The 20,003-nt window shown below is 30.2% G+C and overlaps 1 protein-coding gene across 1 annotated transcript; it reads right to left on the bottom strand.

The window, feature by feature from the left end:
* Positions 1 to 18,984: 18,984 nt before the first annotated feature.
* LOC116773776 (uncharacterized) lies at positions 18,985 to 19,670 on the bottom strand. The gene is made up of 2 exons (XM_032666242.2): positions 19,320 to 19,670; positions 18,985 to 19,088 (listed from the first exon to the last, which is right to left on the bottom strand). The coding sequence occupies exons 1-2, from the start codon at positions 19,609 to 19,611 to the stop codon at positions 19,078 to 19,080; spliced, it is 303 nt and encodes a 100-aa protein (XP_032522133.1). The 5' UTR covers positions 19,612 to 19,670; the 3' UTR covers positions 18,985 to 19,077.
* Positions 19,671 to 20,003: the final 333 nt, after the last annotated feature.

Genomic DNA, 20,003 nt, shown 5'->3' with positions numbered 1-20,003 from the left:
GGTTTGTTTAAATTTGTAAAATTAATATTGGAATGTAATATTGGTTCATTGTCACAACATTAATTATTTGGTTTAAATACAAGCTAATTCGTTACTTTATATCTAACTAAAAAGTAGATTTTTCATAAAATTCGTGTCATTTTACAAATTAAAACTTTCTCAAAATATATTAACTTGTTATGGTTACTCAAGCTATAGCATCCAGTATCAAAAAACAAATGTTTTCTATTTAATTTCATTAATTCAAAACGAAAAAAAATATATAAATCTTTGAACCTTGAAGTATTCTTATATGAAAATTTTAGATTTTACTGTGAGATTCTGTCGGGAGTTTGGAAGTGTAGGTACGCATTTGAATAAAACTGTTTTTATTTTCTATTTGTAAAGGCACAGGATTTTTGATTTATTTTTAAAAATATATTAACAGTCAAACCATATCATTTAATAATGTCATACATTTATTAATTGCATAATGCATTCAATAATGATGTAACGCAGAAACTTGAGAAAAGAATTTCAGTATTAAGCATTAGAATTGGAATACAGCAAAAGACCTCGGAAATAAATATAATGACTCAATTATCATACCAGCTGATTATTTTCAGTGAACGAATTTTACTTGCATATTGTGGAGTACCAATAATTAAGTTGTCAATGATTTATACATAGACTTTCTTTTAGTGCTGGCCTTAAGAAATATTTAGATCCAGTTAAATGAAACTAGTATTATTCGGATTTACTACGCGGATTTTATTATTTAAAAACTACATAATCCCGACGTTTCGGTTACTTTGCAGCAACCGTGATCACGGGCAGACGAGGTGTGAATGTCTGTCAGTTGGTCCTTGTTATTTATCATCTACCGCCATCGATTTCTTAATTTTCTGGCGTACCGCTCTGGATGCCGGCAGAATGCGCTCACGGTGTCTTGAGGTCCTGCGGTGTGGTTTCGGACATGGGATTTTATATTTTTAAGAACGGGGTCCCAGGTGTTTGATAGATTCCAGCCATCTTCTCTATTGAAATTGGGATGTTTTTTAATTTCAATAACCTCGCGAATTAATCTCGGTATATACTTGTCTTCCCGAGCGAGGATTTGAGGTTTATCAAAACGAATGTAGTGGCCTGGTTTGTCCATTGTGTGTTCACACACTGCTGACTTCGACGCGCGCCTGTTTTTGATATCTGAGATGTGTTCCTTAACCCTTGTACCGATGCTCCTCTTCGTCTGTCCAATGTATGACAAGCCACAGTCACAGTCGAGTTTGTATACACCCGCTTGTTGGAAAGGAATGTTACTCTTGATTGGTCTCAAGAATTGGCTCACTTTCTTATGTGGTTTGTAAATAGTTTTAATGGAAACCTTCTTCAAGATGTTGCCTATTCTGTCAGTAACTCCCTTCACATATGGTAGTATCGCAGGTTGTCGTTCAACTGTGGGTGGCTTCAGGTGGTTCTTGCGATGCTGGCGAGGCACGGGCAGGTTGTTGATGGTGAGAGCATGTTTTACATGCTGCAGCTCGGCCTCTAGGTGGTCAGCATCACAAAGGTGTTGGGCTCTCTGTAACAAAGATTTGCCAACGGTAGCTAACTGTATAGGGTGGTGGTGCGAGTTACCGTTGAGGTACCTGTCCGTGTGTGTGGGTTTCCTATAAACAGTATGTCCCAAAGTATTGTCAGGATTCCTAACGACAAGTATATCAAGGAAAGCTAAAGAATTATTTGCCTCTAATTCTATAGTAAACTGAATCTTACTATTGATAGAATTAAGATGGTTCAGAAAAGCAGATGTTTTATTTTTATTTAATATTGTGAAAGTGTCATCTACATACCGTTTATATATTAAAGGTCTTATAGGAGGAGAGCAAGGAATCGTGTCGTTAGGAATCCTGACAATACTTTGGGACATACTGTTTATAGGAAACCCACACACACGGACAGGTACCTCAACGGTAACTCGCACCACCACCCTATACAGTTAGCTACCGTTGGCAAATCTTTGTTACAGAGAGCCCAACACCTTTGTGATGCTGACCACCTAGAGGCCGAGCTGCAGCATGTAAAACATGCTCTCACCATCAACAACCTGCCCGTGCCTCGCCAGCATCGCAAGAACCACCTGAAGCCACCCACAGTTGAACGACAACCTGCGATACTACCATATGTGAAGGGAGTTACTGACAGAATAGGCAACATCTTGAAGAAGGTTTCCATTAAAACTATTTACAAACCACATAAGAAAGTGAGCCAATTCTTGAGACCAATCAAGAGTAACATTCCTTTCCAACAAGCGGGTGTATACAAACTCGACTGTGACTGTGGCTTGTCATACATTGGACAGACGAAGAGGAGCATCGGTACAAGGGTTAAGGAACACATCTCAGATATCAAAAACAGGCGCGCGTCGAAGTCAGCAGTGTGTGAACACACAATGGACAAACCAGGCCACTACATTCGTTTTGATAAACCTCAAATCCTCGCTCGGGAAGACAAGTATATACCGAGATTAATTCGCGAGGTTATTGAAATTAAAAAACATCCCAATTTCAATAGAGAAGATGGCTGGAATCTATCAAACACCTGGGACCCCGTTCTTAAAAATATAAAATCCCATGTCCGAAACCACACCGCAGGACCTCAAGACACCGTGAGCGCATTCTGCCGGCATCCAGAGCGGTACGCCAGAAAATTAAGAAATCGATGGCGGTAGATGATAAATAACAAGGACCAACTGACAGACATTCACACCTCGTCTGCCCGTGATCACGGTTGCTGCAAAGTAACCGAAACGTCGGGATTATGTAGTTTTTAAATAATAAAATCCGCGTAGTAAATCCGAATAATACTAGTTTCATTTAAATGAATACTCGCGAAAATCTTAGATCTCATTATTTAGATCCAGTGCCTAGATTAGTAGATTACACTTTTATAATATTCATAGGCTAAAATAAAATCTGTTACCACTTTTTAATATCTTAATTAAATTGTTTTTAAGATCCAATTAACTTTTAGTTTATGTAATAATATTCAGCTTTGCTTAAAATATTTGTCATTAGCAACTCTGACATCCCAATCAGATGCAGAGCAGGAAGTTCCACTATCTTCCTAGTCAGTTAGCTATTATTTAAAAATCTTTGTTTTAGAGAAACCGATCCCTTTGCCATGCTAAACATCTAAAGATGTAATATGTGGATTACTTTCTCTTCAATAAACCACACAGAAAAGTTAAATGGCCATATATAAATGACCAACTATCCTTTTGAACAAAAATAAAGATAAAGGAATATTAAATTAAAAAAAAGCGTAATATTTATTTTATATGTCTGGATTCGATAACAAAATCAAATACTTTATAAGAGTAACAGTTTTACCTCGATAATTTGGAACATAACATTTTATAAAGATGCATGCTTCTGTTAGCCGATAACTTTGATTTCTAATATATGTGAGCAAAAATATATCACACAAATTTTTCTTGTCTTGTAAAAACACAACTAAATTATCGTGGAGAAAAGAAAATTTTACTGTTATTCAAATTTGTGCCTTTTACTTCTATTCTTTATTATTTAACTATTTTCATTTAATTTTTACAATTTACTGAATGTTAAATGTATATCAAATACTATATCTATTAAATTTAAAATGTGCTATAAGTTGTTAGTTACAGATTTTTTTAAGCGATTTAGAAGGAGGTCATTAATTCAACCCGTATGTATGTAATAGTTCCAGAACTGCCCACTTTTCTTTTGCTAGTCTATATTAGACTCTGAACAAATGTTCCAAATTTCAAAAGTGTTTGTATGTATTTTTGTATGTTTTTATTTTTTACTTTTTAGTTCTGTTGTATTCTTTCTAAAAATACCTACATAGATAAGTTATTTACGTAAAATTTTGAAGTCCGTTTAATTTTTTTAAATTTTAATATATAAACATAACTGATATAGGGATAAGAGAGAAATTCATCTGATATAAAGCTAAAATATAGACTTATGAAGCAATATGAATCATGTCAGTTTTACAGCTCAAGTAGTAGATGATTTTATTTTAAATCTTTAAATGGTGTGAGTTACTATAATAATAAATACATATTTATAACAATCAAATTAATGATCACAAATAATTTCAGTAAACTTTGCATTTAAAAATATTAAATTAAGAAAGGTTATGAATAGTAAGCTTATATAAATTTCTAATAAACTAACTCCTTTTATACTTAGTTTTTTGCTAAGCTCAAGGTTCTTTAGCAAAAATAGGATCTATGAAATTAATGATGAATTATACATATGTGTCTGCTATACTAATTATATCGACAAACCATAAAATATACAAAACACTATAAATGTTAATTTACATAGCATTACATCTTTAGTTAATGTGTATTTTATAAAATTTTCCATTCTGACATTATGTCTATTTTAGGATAATAATAGAAATGTTTTTTCTCATAAAAGATTCTCTATAAGTCTGCTTATTTCTTATTCAAATGTTTAAATTGTCAAAACTAAAGTATGTTCCGCTATTTATTACTTTTCCTTTAGGATTTATACTATATAGTATAAAGACTTTCTTGGGTTGCTATATGTGTAGGGAAATTATATTATTGTAATATATAATATATATGTAATATATAATATCTAATATATATAACTGATTAACTGTACTAAACTTTGTTAGAATCAGCTGGAAATTACAAAAAATATTTTTAGGTAAGTTTTTCATTTGTAACACAACCAAAAGGGTGTAATTTTTTCATTACCTTTAATAATTTGTTTGTCTCAAAATAATTTGAGTGTTGCATAGTCTATTTAGCGAAAAAGGCTATAAGTTATAATTTATTTCAAAAAATTGAGATCTGTTACAATATTGCTAATTTGTTACCCAAGATGTAACATCGAAAACCTATTTATGCTTGCGCTTCAAAAACTATTGACAATAGAACAATTCAGATCTAGAAAAATGTCCTCGAAACTAATATATTTCGGATTTTATTATTTTAAAACTATATAATCCCGTAGTCATGTAGTTTTAAAATAATAAAATCCGCGTAGTATATCCCAAATATATTAGTTTCATTTAAATAAATAAAACTCGCGAAAGTCTTGGATCTCATTAAAAGTCCTCGAGTCTGTAACTATCATAGTTTAGTTCCAATATCTGCTTTTGTGTTAAAAACAATTATTAAAGCATCTGAAGAAAGAAATTACGTTAAATGTGTATCGTAATATTAATTCTTATGCAAATTAAGTATCATTTTATCAAGAGCATTTATGTCATAGTAAAATACTCTTTGTTTCATCCCAATTAGCCATTTTGATTAGAAGTTATCACGACTATAAAACGCTTACAATTGATACCTAATAATAAATTAATTTCCAAAGAGTTTTATCAACATAAAATACGTAACATTAATTTATAGTACCTCTTTTAGAAAAAACTGTCAGTGAAAACATCAAATCACTTAATTTCAATTAAGATCTTAGAATAATATCCCTACTTATATTATGAATGCATAAGTGACTCCCTCTGTCTGTCTATCTGTGACGTTTTCATCCCTAAACCGCTTAACCGATTTTGCCGTATTTTGATATATAGATAGATGGAATGGCGATAAAAAACCTATATATTAATCCATATGTTATTGAAACATAAACTACATTATTTTAAACTTTCACAAATATGTCCTCCTTTGTTTTTGATGGAAAACCTAAGAAGCGTCGATGCAGATATTCAGAGATTTAATGTTAGATGGAAATATGTCAACAGTTTGTTTTTTACAAACACTATTATGTACACATGAAGTTTAAACATGGAATGATGCGATAATTAAATAACAAACATTTGTACTTTAAATTTCCAACAAATATAAAATATATACTATGTATTGCTAAACATGTAATATTAAACGTAGCTACATAGATACAAAGGTTTTATTAGAATTTCATTCATCATTCATTCTATGTATTTATCATGTTAATATTATTGCTATAAGTTTTGTGTAAAAAAATTCTTAATTTAAATTATTTTTAATAAATCATACGTACTACAGATTAAATACAATTTTTAAATTGCATAATAATATTTGGTATAATATTAAAGAATATCACAACGAGGCTAGAAGTACACAAAAATTAAAATGACCAACCTTTTCAAATTTACTGTATAACACTTATACATTTTTTATCATTATATTCATAGTTTTTTATTAAATGAATTCAATTTTAATATAACAACATACATTTAGATGTAATTATAACTAAAATTATTCGTATATTGTACCTTGTATGAGTGAATATGTTTTAAATAATAAGACAACTTCTTTTGTCTTTTAAATAAATAAAATTTTGTATTTAAGTATGTTTATTGCTTTTAACATTTTAAAACTAGGATCTTGCATTTTTTGGGATATTGCATCGGAAATATTGAAATATCTTTCTACCAACCGTTGTTGCCCGTAGACGGTGTGAATCTTATATGGGAAGGAATAGCTGAATGAAAGACAAATATAGAAAGATATGCCAGTAGGGTAAAACGAAGAAAAACTGTTAATTAATAATACTTTTATATTAATGTTTTTGTGTGTATTCATGCCTGCGTGTTACATACGCGCTACATATTATAAAATAAATGAACAACACCGGGGCAACATTGTTGTATGGATAAAATATCATATAACAAGTGATTCCGCTGACTCCGCGGAACGAACTCCAAGCCGTGTGAACCAGAAAGTTCCTGATATCAAACACGGTATGGAATGGCATTGCTATCCTAACATCGGGGCAATCATGTAGTCTTAGATATAGGTTATAAGTTTTAATATGTAATTTTTATTATAATATACATATAAGTAAGTTCCGTAGTTTTCCTAGAACCTCCGGTTGCCATCTTATATAATTTGCGTGCGGGAGTTTGAATGTCTGTTTGGGACACAAACAAAAACGTCATATCATTTAATACAAACAAAGTTAATGAAATTTAGTCTTAGAAATATAACATATAATTTTGATAAGTTTTCTAGAATGCGATACTAAAATGTAATAAACATATTTACAATTGGAGGGATTCTATTTTTTTAATTTAGCGTTTCATTTATCCTCTGAAATAAACTTCAAAGATGAAATATTTAATTATATTTTTCAAAGAGATATTTCATTATTAATTACGTTCACATATTTCTGTAATATCATAATAAAATAATGGCAATTTCGGTTTAAAACATTAAAAGTATTGTTATTATCAGCTTCTGATTATTCAATATTCAAAATTTAAATTGTAGCAACAGCATTTAATCTTGTAACGGTACAGGACCTTTAAAGGGTTCGAAATTCAAATTACAGTTGCCAACGGCGCAGAGAATAAAGTCTATTCTCTTTGATTTGAGAGGATAACTTCATTGAGCGAGGTCGGTTTGCATCACATGGTCTCTGACGTTCGTAGTTCAATCATGGGCCTTTGTAATATTTTCCTCATTCGAAATGATATTCTATTCATAATTTGCTTATTAGTTCGTCACAATTTAGTTTACAGATTCTGATTAAAAATTTGATTAAATTATATTAACCTATAAGTTTACCCCACTGTACTTAATACTTCTGATACGAATACAACAATTTTTTAATCTGTTTTTGAACATGGAATCGTCCTAATATTAAAAATGTTTTTCAATATCACTTCACATTCACATAATGATCACACTTCCACTTATCCTTTTTGTTATTAGGATAACATAAGAACACGTTCGGACAAAGACGTCACTGATTATTTAAGAAAAAAACAAAATATATTAATTAATATTGTATTAAAGAAAAATTTTAAGGAGCGCTGTTTTGATTTAAATATAAATACAAATTACACTACAATCCAAATTTTTAATAAACATTTATTTTATTAACAACACAAAAGAATTTTTTTTCCAACATTTTTAATTGTAATTATTATAATCAAAATGAGCGTAATCAATGTAACAAAGAAGTTCTATTACTACGAAAGGCAATATATAACTCAAGGTTCGAAAGTACTGTGTGACCTTAGTGGATCTATTGACATGTCAGCAAGAGTAAAAGGAATTTGGTTGAAGAATTTTAGTTCGGAAATTATAAAGTCAAAGACAAAGCCCTGATAGCCTTTAAAAGGAAAAATGATGTGATTTTTTAAAAATATTGGAATTTCAGTAGTTATAGAGAGACGAAACTCTTGACTGACAACAATTTATTGAAAATTATTTTAAAGTACCCTGCTATATATAATATCTCAATTATTTGTGAAAATAATAATTCAATGAAAACCTAATGGCTTTGTGATTTTTTTAATCTCGTAAAATCAAACCACAATTGCAAACAACACTACTGAAGCTATAAATGGTTTCTGACCACAAGAATGTGAACATTGTTTATAAAAGTACTATGAAGCCGACAATGACTGTAGCGAAAATAGAACTTGATCCGTTCGGTGAAATTAAAATAAGAAATAAAAAAGAATAAAATGAGATTATTTTGAATAAAAAGTGATATTTCTTATGTTAAATAAATTTGCAAAGTAATCTTAGTTTTATAATCATATTTTCCATTTCTCTCTTCGAATTCTTAGGGTGGTTTTAGGTTAATAACTGTCAAAAAGTTAGCTGTCAAATATATATATAAAAGTCCAAAGTAACTAACTCAAAATTGGTGTAGACGTTAAAATATACCATTATTGATAATAAAACGATAAGAATTCCCTTCCATCCTACTTTCAACATAACTTTCCTCCAAACTCAAAAGTACACTGTTAAGGCTTTTTCTATCTATTTTTCTCATCTTATACCGTGGCTAATGTGTACGTGGTTGAAAATATAATAAATAGTTCCATTTCTTGTATTAGATTCCATAATGAAAGAAGTCTAAAAATTATTTTAAGAGTTTTTCTGGTCCGTGAGTGGTTTGGATTAGGTTTTAATTTTCCTGATTCAGGTTATTATCTAGCCACTTTGCTAGCACTGGATATAATTTTACTTAACACAGGGAATGGATCTCTGTAACTCTCTCACTCGATAATCCCTTTCATCCACATACTGGCCTGTTATTTCCACTCTAACATCTGCATGGTGCTTTAGTTCATCACCCAAAGTATTCATCGCTTTAACTAATGACACTATCTTCAGTATTTCTTTCGCTATCTGTTTTTAAAAACTATAATTTATGATTCAAAAGCAATATCCATCTAACTTTGTTAATTTAAATTATCAGAACATCGAGCTGAAAAAAAAAATCGATAAGTCTTAAATTAATAAAATGAAGAATTTCTTTTACGCAATTGAATAAGCTCGCCAATGACCCATAAGTTAGGCTTGCATAAATTTTATACCAATAAATTCCATACAAAAATATGATTATACTATCTATCCACTTCATCCAATAGTACCTGACAGTATTTGATGTTACGTGTCTGACAGTATTGCGATATCGTCAGCGAAGGCTAGAATGGATTCTTTGTATTTATTATTGAACTTGAAGAAATTATTTTAGTTTTATCTTTTCCAATATTCTATTTCAATATTCATTATGCCTTGAAACTCTTTTATAATGAAAAGTATTTCCATCTCTCATTTAGTTTTAGATGTCATTAAAAGAGATCTTGAATTCATGTAGATGCGATGAATAATAAATATAGCACTAAAAGTTACAATTCGTTTAATATAGTAGTTTCAAACACACCTTTACAAAAGAAATGTTTAAAATTGCTTCCTTGAGAACATTGCGGTCTATTTCTGCTTAAAAAAAAGTTTTCAACCGTCATTTGATCGAGTAATCGATTGAAATTATAATAAAAATTAAGGTCAGTTATTGCTCAGCAGCAGATGGGAAAAAGTATAGCAAAGGTCCCAAATTCACAAAAAAGTATTTTAACAATGGAAAGTTATGAGTTGTAAGAGTGTTCAATTAACACAAGAATTTTAGTTTCTAATTTTAATTTTTTTTAACAATGACTCACTAAATATAAATATGTAAACACTGTCGTTTTTGCGTTTCAATAAGATTGTACAATCGCAAATCAGTATACTAATGTAATATAAATAATCATTTATAGCATCCAGTACTGAACAGGTTATTTATATTTGTACATTGTAACTAAAACACTGCACGTTTTACAACACATTCTTTTCAATTAGCTTTAGATTAGAGCAGAAATGGCTCAAAATAGATTAAACATTTTTATCTAAATTAGAAATTCTGCACATTGTTAGAGTATTTGAGATCACAGTCGGATATTTATATTCACAAATTTACAACAGATCAATAAAAAATAATATACGATATAAACAAATGTATCACGAAGTTTTAAAAAAAAAACTGTAAGACTAAAAATAGTAATCTTCAGAATATTTTTATATTTCTGTATTTTCTATATTTTTATTTAAGCCACCTAACAAAATTTTACTATGTTAATTTACTTAAAGATCGAAGTATGTCTGAGTATTTACTCTTGAATAAGTAGTCTTAGCCAATAAAAGTCATTTTTTTAGATAACATTGGAGAATTAATTTTGTCGATTTTTAATGGTAGTATTTTTTTGCCTTAAAATAAATATAGAAAGAAGTAGCCATAAAAGTAGGGGATATTAAAAATTAAATTACAAAAAAATTGCACTGAAATTATTTTAAACAATAAAATTAATATCGAAAATTGAAGTTTACCAAATTTGGTGTAAGTAACTTGATATTAAACTGAAGCGGAAGCACATTATCCTATGTTTGTCATTTGGTAATTTGCTACCAGCATTATGTATTCATTATTAATAAGTATTTCATATATTCCATTTTGAAAATTTGCTTCCATTAAAATTTATACAGTTGTGAAGGAGCGAAATTGTAAATTTATTTACCTTTTATTATACAAACAATATGATTAATATTACTTTTATTAAGACTGTTAGCAAAGAATCTATTTTATGTGACTTTTATTGCGATTCTTAAAAATATGTGTACATATATTCAATCAGTATAACCGATTTGCGTTTAGAGCTTTGCCAGCATGAGAGCAGACGGTGCACGAAAAGTATAATAAAATATAAGTATTTCTGTAAATTTACTTCAGATAAGTTGTATTTCATTTAATGTTCAAAGATTCTAAACGATTTCGATACAAAATCTCTATGTTTTTGATGTATTTTGTGAGAAATCATTAAACGTCTTTTCACGTAAGATTACATTGTCAAATAATTCAGTGAGGTCTTATAGCAATAACTTTGAGATTAACTAGTGAAACCTTTGACGTCATTAATATAACAATAGTGCTAGGTATAGATACAAATTCGTATTTATAACGGTTAATTCACATTCGAAAATCATTTGTGTATCCTATATCAGACGTAATATTTGTCGGTTTGAACTACCATTTTGATATTGTCTACACATAATTTATCAGTTCCTGTGGCACTACACAGTAATGAACATAATACAATTTAATAAACGAATAAATTTAGGCTTCTTTGTATTTTCCTTAGCAACAGAAATATTTTTTTAAATAATAGCAAACAATAAACTCATGCCATAATTGGTACATTCATCATTATTGAATAGAATAAGGGCCAGTACTTAGAAACATGATATTGAAATTCAAAAATAGATTGATTAAACTTTTTTATCAAATATTTGTTATAATTATTCACAATTTTAGTAAACATTAAATATAAAAAATAAACACATCAATAATATTGATTTCTTCTTACGCTTAAACTTATACCAAATTCGAGAGGTTCAGATTTACATCATGCATAAATAAATAGACAATTTGGTGGAGTATCGTCATCGCATTCCAATTTGTTATGTATGATTATGCTAAATGATGTAATTCACATATCTCGTGACTAGTATTTTCCGAATCATATTATCACAGCTTTGTGTCGGTATTTTCATTAGCTTCTTATGAGTTTTTTGTTCGTGATTGTGTCTAAAAACTTGGTCATTTTATTTATCTTTGAAATAAACAGATTTTGCTTTTAGTTCTGAGGCAAAGTATTTTGGTTATGATATAAATAACAAGTTTTTATTCTTCTCTGATCTTCTTTCTGCATTCATTCCAATGTACATCAAATTAGGTTCAGTAGTATGGAACCGAGGCTGCGTAATAGACGCAAAACATTTTACTTTAATTTTTTATTACCTTAATTAAATGCCAAGAATAAGAGGGGTAAAAGATTTTTTCATATTGCGGAAACCAACCGAGTTTATTCTTTCATAAATCTAAAAGTTTCCAAGATCAGTAAGAGTGGCTACTATTTCTGAATTTGTAATTTACTAGTAAAGTGCTCTTGCGGAAAATTTAACGTCTACAATACTTTTATTTATCATATATTAAATTGATCAGGTATTATAATATTATTGTTAAAGTAACCTTTTGATTTTATTTCAGTTTTGTTTTGCTTATAGTCGCTTGTGTAGGATTTATATATTGTTATTTCGATTATTCATGTAAAATTTTGTAATTAATTGAATTTTTGTGATCGTTTGATTGTATTTCTTATCACAAAATGTACCGAAACTATTTAATATCTCCTCTATTTCACTACAGTTAATTAAAATTATAGAATAAAAAATAACAATCTATCGTCAATTGTTTCATCGGGATACACAACCGTGGGTGTGAGCCATGTGGAATTTACGGAAAAGAAAACGGCAAAAAAATCGACACTGACTCTTTTGAAGTTAGTATTAAAAAAAACTTAAGTTTTTTTACGTACCACTTGTTAATTTCTTGTTGTTAATTAAGGTCAAATTAAATATAACGTTGGTTATAACTCAAATTAGGACTGAAGTGAAACAGTAACCGAAGTAGCATCTGTGGTGTCTGTACGATATATATGTAAGCATCGTCTCACTACACCTCAACCCCAAGTCAACCGTATAAAGGAAACATAACAATCTGACATACAACGCCAGTATTACAAAGTCAAAATCAATTCTCTAGCGTTATATAAAATGACAATGTGTCTTAAAAATTATACAAATAATTTTGCAACCTTGACATATTATTTATTTATTTATATGACATAATTATACGTGGAAAGAAATTATAGAAATTTAAAAATAAAACCAGATAAAAGAAACATTATCAATATTTTTATGATTTATATCTGTTGTTACAATGAATTGTTGTTACAATGAATTCTTATTTTGTACTTTTTAACTAATCTAATTGAATATTACATAACGTAGGATACATTACTTTTATTATAAAAAATATATATCTTTTCATATTAAATATTACGGTGCGAGAGTTTCTGAAAAGTAGGACATATGCAGTGCAGTGTAACCAGTTCGATCAAAAATTATTTTTATATCAGTATAATATGTTTTAGCATCAAGAACTATAATACTTATGTTATGATTTCTAATTAATTTTTTATTTCCACAAACTATTGTTTTGGGGTTATATTTAAAAAAAAAATATCTTGCATTATTTTAAAAATAATTTTTAAGTGCTAAAAATAGAACATAAAATAAGAATGTTTTCCAGTTTTTGGTAATAGATAGGAAGCTATAAATAATTTTTAAAAGTTTTGACATTCAATTGTGACGAAGTGTTAATAAAATAATTTCATTTTTTGGGTTGAACGTCAATATTTTTACAAACCAACTTCAGATTGATTTGTTATCAGTTATTCTAAAATACTTTTATTGAATTGAATATAATTTTAAACCAAAACTTTAGTGTTATTTTAAAAGCTTATTCTAGTCGTGGTATTGGCTGAAGAAAATCAAAAAATATATGAGACTTAAGTTAAAGAGTCAGTGGCGGTTTTATCGAGTTATATTATTTAATTTAAAATGACAATTTGTTAGGGTTTCTGGCAAATTTTAAAGCTATCTAATTCCTTATAAACGTTAACGATATAGGTTAATTTCCCACATATTCAGTTCATAGTATTTAAGCACATTCTCAGTTCTTCCTTATAGGTGGTAGTACTTATTCGCTCATAACTATACATTATTATTAAGTTCAGTCAACAGAAAAATAGATTAATAAATTAATACGTATTTCTTTTAAAAATGATTACTACTGTTCTATTAATATTCATTAAGAGTTTATTATATAACATGTTTAATATATTATATTTAATACAAGGATTTAATAAGCTGATAGTTTGACTTAAAATAAGTTTTTGGAACAGAAAAAAAAATATGTTTATTTGATTATTGTGTCCGTAAAAACAAATAAAGTCAGTAAGTTATCGGTTTATTTGTTAATGAGTTGCGGTCAAGGTGTTTTATTTTGTTTGTTTTTCTTTTATTTGACTTTCAAGGCCAGTACATGTTTTTATCGTGTAATTTTGAAATTTATGAAAAAATATTATTGTTTATTTACCATGAATTAGTATGTCCATTCAAATGGATTTTTGCAACAGTGATGGTAATCTGAAGCAGAGATTATCTATTTTTAATAATTTTTGGTCCATTTAAAACTCTAAGTTCTAGTGAAAACATTTAGTTTAAAGTCTTATTATTTTTTTTATATAAAAGAAATCATATTTGCAACATTTTTCTCGAGATCACCTTTTACTTCAATCAGTGTATTCGAGAAGTGGTCTCTCTTTTGTAATTAGGTTGAGAATTCTATCTCAAAAATTGTGTAAAGAAAGAATGTATTAAAAATAAATAAAATTAAAACTCTCTAACTAAAGTGTCTAACAATAAATAAATTCTTTAAAGCTTTCAGTAAATTTTATCCTCAAAGAGTTAATGAGGGAAGTTGGCGTAACGTAGAAGTTAAAAAATTGACTGGAAGCAAATTTTTTTTTTTTTGTATTTATTTAGAATAATACGCAACAAGTAATATTAGATGTGGTTTCAATGAGTAAGTGAGATGACCAACCGAGTTACAAGACATTTATTTTTTTGGATGAGGAAAACATAAGTCGAAATTATTACAATACACAAATAGATATATTACTGTTTTACGCATGGAAAAAAGTTTGTGTTTCAGTTTTTTTTGTTTTTTTATAGCATTTCTCCTTTATTTAAATTATCATTATTAATGAAAGCAAATCGTTAGCCTTCAAAACATCATTTTTTCTCATTTTGAAAAGCGTTATTATAATCTTCTATTTTCTCTTCTTGGTATGTTTATTTTCTTAAAGTGATGTGGTAAAATAGTCTACAAATGCAGTTATATATCGGCATGACTTCGGATCATGAAGCATCAATTTTCGAACCTGGCCTATCTCAACTCTTCACCCTACTCTACGAGACGCAGGACCTGTGCAAAAACATAACGAAAACCACCCAAGAGAGCACACTTTATCAGGCAGGTGCAGAGCACGCACCACCTGCCCGAATAACCACATCGGCGCCATGAGCATTAATAACGAATGCAACATAGCTATAACTTGCGGCTGTTATAAATTATTATAAAAACTTAATGATTTTTATAAGTAAAACGAAATCAAAGACTGTTTAAAAGGAGAATAGATCTCCATTTGAATTTTGGTATAGATACGACGTTGGGACGACACGGCTGTTCAGTGAGCGGAGATGTTGAAGAATGAGGAACCTTCAAGAAATACAAGAACATTTAGAAGAATTGAAGTTTCATTTTAAAATAACATGGAACGTGCTGAAATAAGTGACGTTAGTGACGTCAGCGATGCTGACGTGGCTCTCTTTAACAACAACAAATTTGTATTAAATCCGATATGTATTTCATAAATATGTATATATTGGAATAGAGTTTTACAATGCACTTTTTTATTTTACTGAGTGTTTTACCGGTATTAGAATATCGGGACAATCAACAATCACAACAATGAATGGCGGCCACAAGTAGATAAAAGTATGATTGACTAGCGCATCCATATCCCCAAGATTTGTCAGACGAGGTGGAATGGGCTTGGCAAAAAATGCTACTTTTAAGCAGAAAAAACAGATTAAGACAATCGCGCAAGCCAGGAATATATTTCTTTGGTCTTTTGTTTTATATAAAAATTTTTTTAAGAGCATACTCATAAACTATTTTTATGAAAAAATTTGCTCTTGAATCAGACAGCGACAATAAAGAAGAGAACGCTACTTGGTCGCTAAAGGAGCTATCAAAAACGAGAATGAGAAAAGAGAAATTTTCGGTTCAAAAGACAAACTGACTTTGTTGCCTTTAAATAAAACTATTTAATGGCAAGCGTATTCATTAAAAATAATATGTGTCTCCAGTCTTGACTACAAGTTGTCTACTTGTAATAAAAAAGCTTTAAAGGTTCATTGGTATACTTATACTGAATATTTGTAGACCATATTAAAACGAAACGGTTAATTGAAGTATATGTTTGAACTTGTATATTAAGAAGTTTAAATAAAATGTTTCCAAATATCCGGTAAAACTTGAAAGTATACCTATTTCTTCGTTAAAACTTTTAAAAACCGAACGTTATTGGGTTGTTGTGAAGAAAAACTCTGGTAGTCAGTCGTTGTCGCCTTCGAAGTAATAATGAAGACTTTGACGAAGAGAGCCGCTTGATTAACTTCTAAATGAAGTTGTGGTCGCTTAGGCCGAAGTTTGTGAGAAGAAATAATAATGAACCGAATGATTGAGAATGTCAGGAGAGATGACTAACACGAATTTAATTGCTATTACATACTATAAAATTTATGTTCAAAAATTTGAATGAGAAGCCTTACAAAACACACGTTAAACACTCACCTCCACCATCCAAGCTCCTCTCTCTACATAACCAAATTTGAAAAAACCTACTAGAGCTGCCTTCGAAGTACGTTCTAAGAATGAATTGATATTAGTTATGGACAGGCCCAGGTCTTTTAGTAGGTTGTAAAACCATTTTGCCGTTATACCTCTCGCTCTCAATATTACCGCGTGCGAATCCACGACGAACCTATTTCGAGTGAGTTCGCTTGTGAGCTCGTAATATTTATTGACTTTGATGGCATGGTCTTTGGAAATGTTGGTTTCCTAAGGAACCGTAAGCTCTTTTATAACAATGCGCTTTAAAATTCGCGAATACATAAATATGTCTGGTCTGGAGGGCGACGCACAAATATCTTCTGGGATTTTGTATTGTTTTTCATAAGTATCCATCATTATAGTTCACTCCGAAGCGGCTTTAAAGATAGAGTAAGGCTTGGTCTTTGATTTTGTAGCCCTGGTGCCTTGTCTCACAAAACCTACTGATCGCTCGTTTGTGGTTATTTCCATTTGCGCTCTGGCTACCGATAGACTAGCCATGTATGATTTCTAGAAAGCTATCGTGATGATGTGAATATTGACCACTATCCACGAGCACCTTACTTCCCACCTGCAAAATGCTTAGCAGTTCCAACTGCCTCCCCACAGATGCAGCAAGTTTTTTCGGTACCTTTAGCCTATCTTTCTAAATTACTCTGATCTGGGAGAGTCATTTGGAACGCATTGAGGTTACATTTTAGCAATGCTGGCGACCAATGATGAATTAAGATGCGCCATTTTAGTGTTAATGGGATGCAAAAATCTCCTATGTTTAACCACTCCTTCTGCATCTCTTAACTCATTGCATGGATCTTAAATTTATCATTCTTGTCTTGCCGAACAAAAGACTTCAATAAAGACCGTCTAACATTGATCGTATGAGGTATATCTTGTATTCCGCCTACCGAGACACAGAGAGTGACATTTATTTGGTTTTGTCCTTAATCCATTCTTCCACACAGAGAATTTATCCACTTCATGCAATAGTATCTGACAGTTTTGGGTGTTACGTGTCAGTAATGCGAGATCGTCAGCGAAGGCTAAAATGTATTCAGTGTATTTATTATTAAACTTGAACCGGTCGCGGTATCCCCATTTTTTCTCTTTCCTGAGTTGTTTATTTATTACAATATTTAATACTATTAGAGATAAAAAACAACATTGGAATAGTCTACATTGTAGCTCAAAGTTTTTGAAGGGCCTTCTTTAGTAATTATAGAAAACTAAAATTTTGAGTAATATGACGCGATTATATCACTAACTAGAGGTGAAAAATTGTACCACCTTGACGCAAATAGCATTAATTCATGTTGTATCGACCCGAACGTGTTCTCTAAGTCTATCCAACAGACTGTAATTTGTCCCTCGCTTTTCCTAGCATCTTTTAAACTCTCCGACAGGAAGGGGTTGTGTTCTAGGCATCCAGAAATCCCGGTTAAAAACCCTTTCTGGTATTTGTTGCTATTTTTTGCTGAGGATGAATCGCGTCATTCTCGTTTGTGGAACCGAGAAATAAATTTTCAATATAGTATTTGTTAAGGCTATCTGTGTAGTATATAGTATTTGTTAAGGCTATCGGTCAATATCGATCTTTCGGATCAGTAACTCGATCTTATTTGGTAATGAGGACAAAAATTGCTTTTCCAAAGCACTCCGGGATTTGCTTCCTTGACCAGATTTTATCGTATATATTTATGAGATGTTTACAAACCGAAGACATTTTTTAAAGACTATATATGGGATACCATCGCGTCGGATCCCTGTGCAGATTTACACGATTTTCTCTTTACCTGGCTACTTATTTCTTCTAGCGCTTGTGGAAAGCAGTGGAAATCGTTACGGGGAATTCCAGATTTTTGTTCGTTGGGGTCCGTATAGAGTCTTACACTTTAGGCACTTCGTATGTGCTCTTTAAATGATTTTAAATTTGTTCGTTGGTCATGAGAAGTTGTCCGAGTTCTTTTTTAAAAATGGTTTTTGAATACTCAAAAGGGTTTTTATCAAAATCTACCTCCTGTTTTGCCCAGTCAAAATTATCGCGATATTCCTTGAAATAATTATAGAATCGACCTTAACGCCCTAGCTAATTGATGACTAAGGTGATTGTCGCCTAGGGCTTTGACTATACGTAATTTTTTTATTAATTCCCGGGTTTTCCTCCTCATAATGAATTATTAAATGAGTAAAACATTTTAAAACAATAAATATTTTAGAAAAAATATTCTAAGATGACAGGGGAAAAAGGATTCATATCTATAAGGAAAACTGAAATTTACTAAAATCAAATTAAAATATAGTTTATTACAAATTAAAAACAAGCAGCTTTCTAGTATCGTTTTAACATTGACTTCAGTTACGCCATTTGATTTCCAGTTTAGTAATTTCCTGAAACAGAACAAAAACCCAAAATAATATTTGTCTTCATTCATAAAATTATTTTATATCAAGTTTCAATATATCGCAAAAATGTTAGAAAAAAATATACACTTAGTTCTATCAAACCACTACAATCTTAATAAATAATCTGCTTAAATAGTTATATAAATATATTTTTTATAAAGATTTTATTGAGATTGTTTTATAGGTAAATAGGAAATGTAAAAGTAAGTATCTCACCTGGAATCAACAAACCGCGCATGTTGTTTTGTTCGTCTGCCGAGTAATCGGAAAAGCTGTTCAGATCATATACGGTAGGGGAAGGTCTGGCATTAGCTTCGTTAATTTCTTGCAAGCTTTGCACAAAAGCCCTATAGTGAACTTCTCTGTCAGCTGCATCCTTATAACTCTTATTGAAGTCGTTAATATATTTTTCAAAAAGGGCAGGAGCGTTGTTTAAATCGTAGTGAGGCTTATCACCTAGCGCAACTGCTACCAGAGCTAGTACAAATACAGAAATTACGAACTTCATCGTTAATTATGGATGTAGTATATGTTCCTCGTGAATCTGAATGATTAACTGATTTAACCAACTGAATTACAAGCCTTATATATTCGAGAACAAGGAAAATATGATCCGAAAATATTATAATAAGCAAATACATACCAGCATGTGTAGTAGCCTGGTAACAAGTTGATGTTTTTATTATTTATTTGTAATGTTCCACCTTTATTTACATTATTATTATAACTTAGAGCTTACTGCTATGTTCAAAAATGTTCTGTTTTTTATTAAAACCAATAACATTTAATACAACGGTGTAATGATATATTTTTGTCATAATTAATTTAATAAACAAATAAACAAACAAATATTTTTATGAAATCGATATGTTAATTTTAAAATATGAATAAACTATTCTC

The sequence above is a fragment of the Danaus plexippus genome, chromosome 8 (assembly GCF_018135715.1).
Source record: "Danaus plexippus chromosome 8, MEX_DaPlex, whole genome shotgun sequence".
Taxonomy (NCBI): Eukaryota; Metazoa; Arthropoda; class Insecta; order Lepidoptera; family Nymphalidae; genus Danaus; species Danaus plexippus.
The sequence above is the reverse complement of the archived record's forward strand: the minus strand, read 5'-3'. Positions and strand labels throughout refer to the sequence as shown.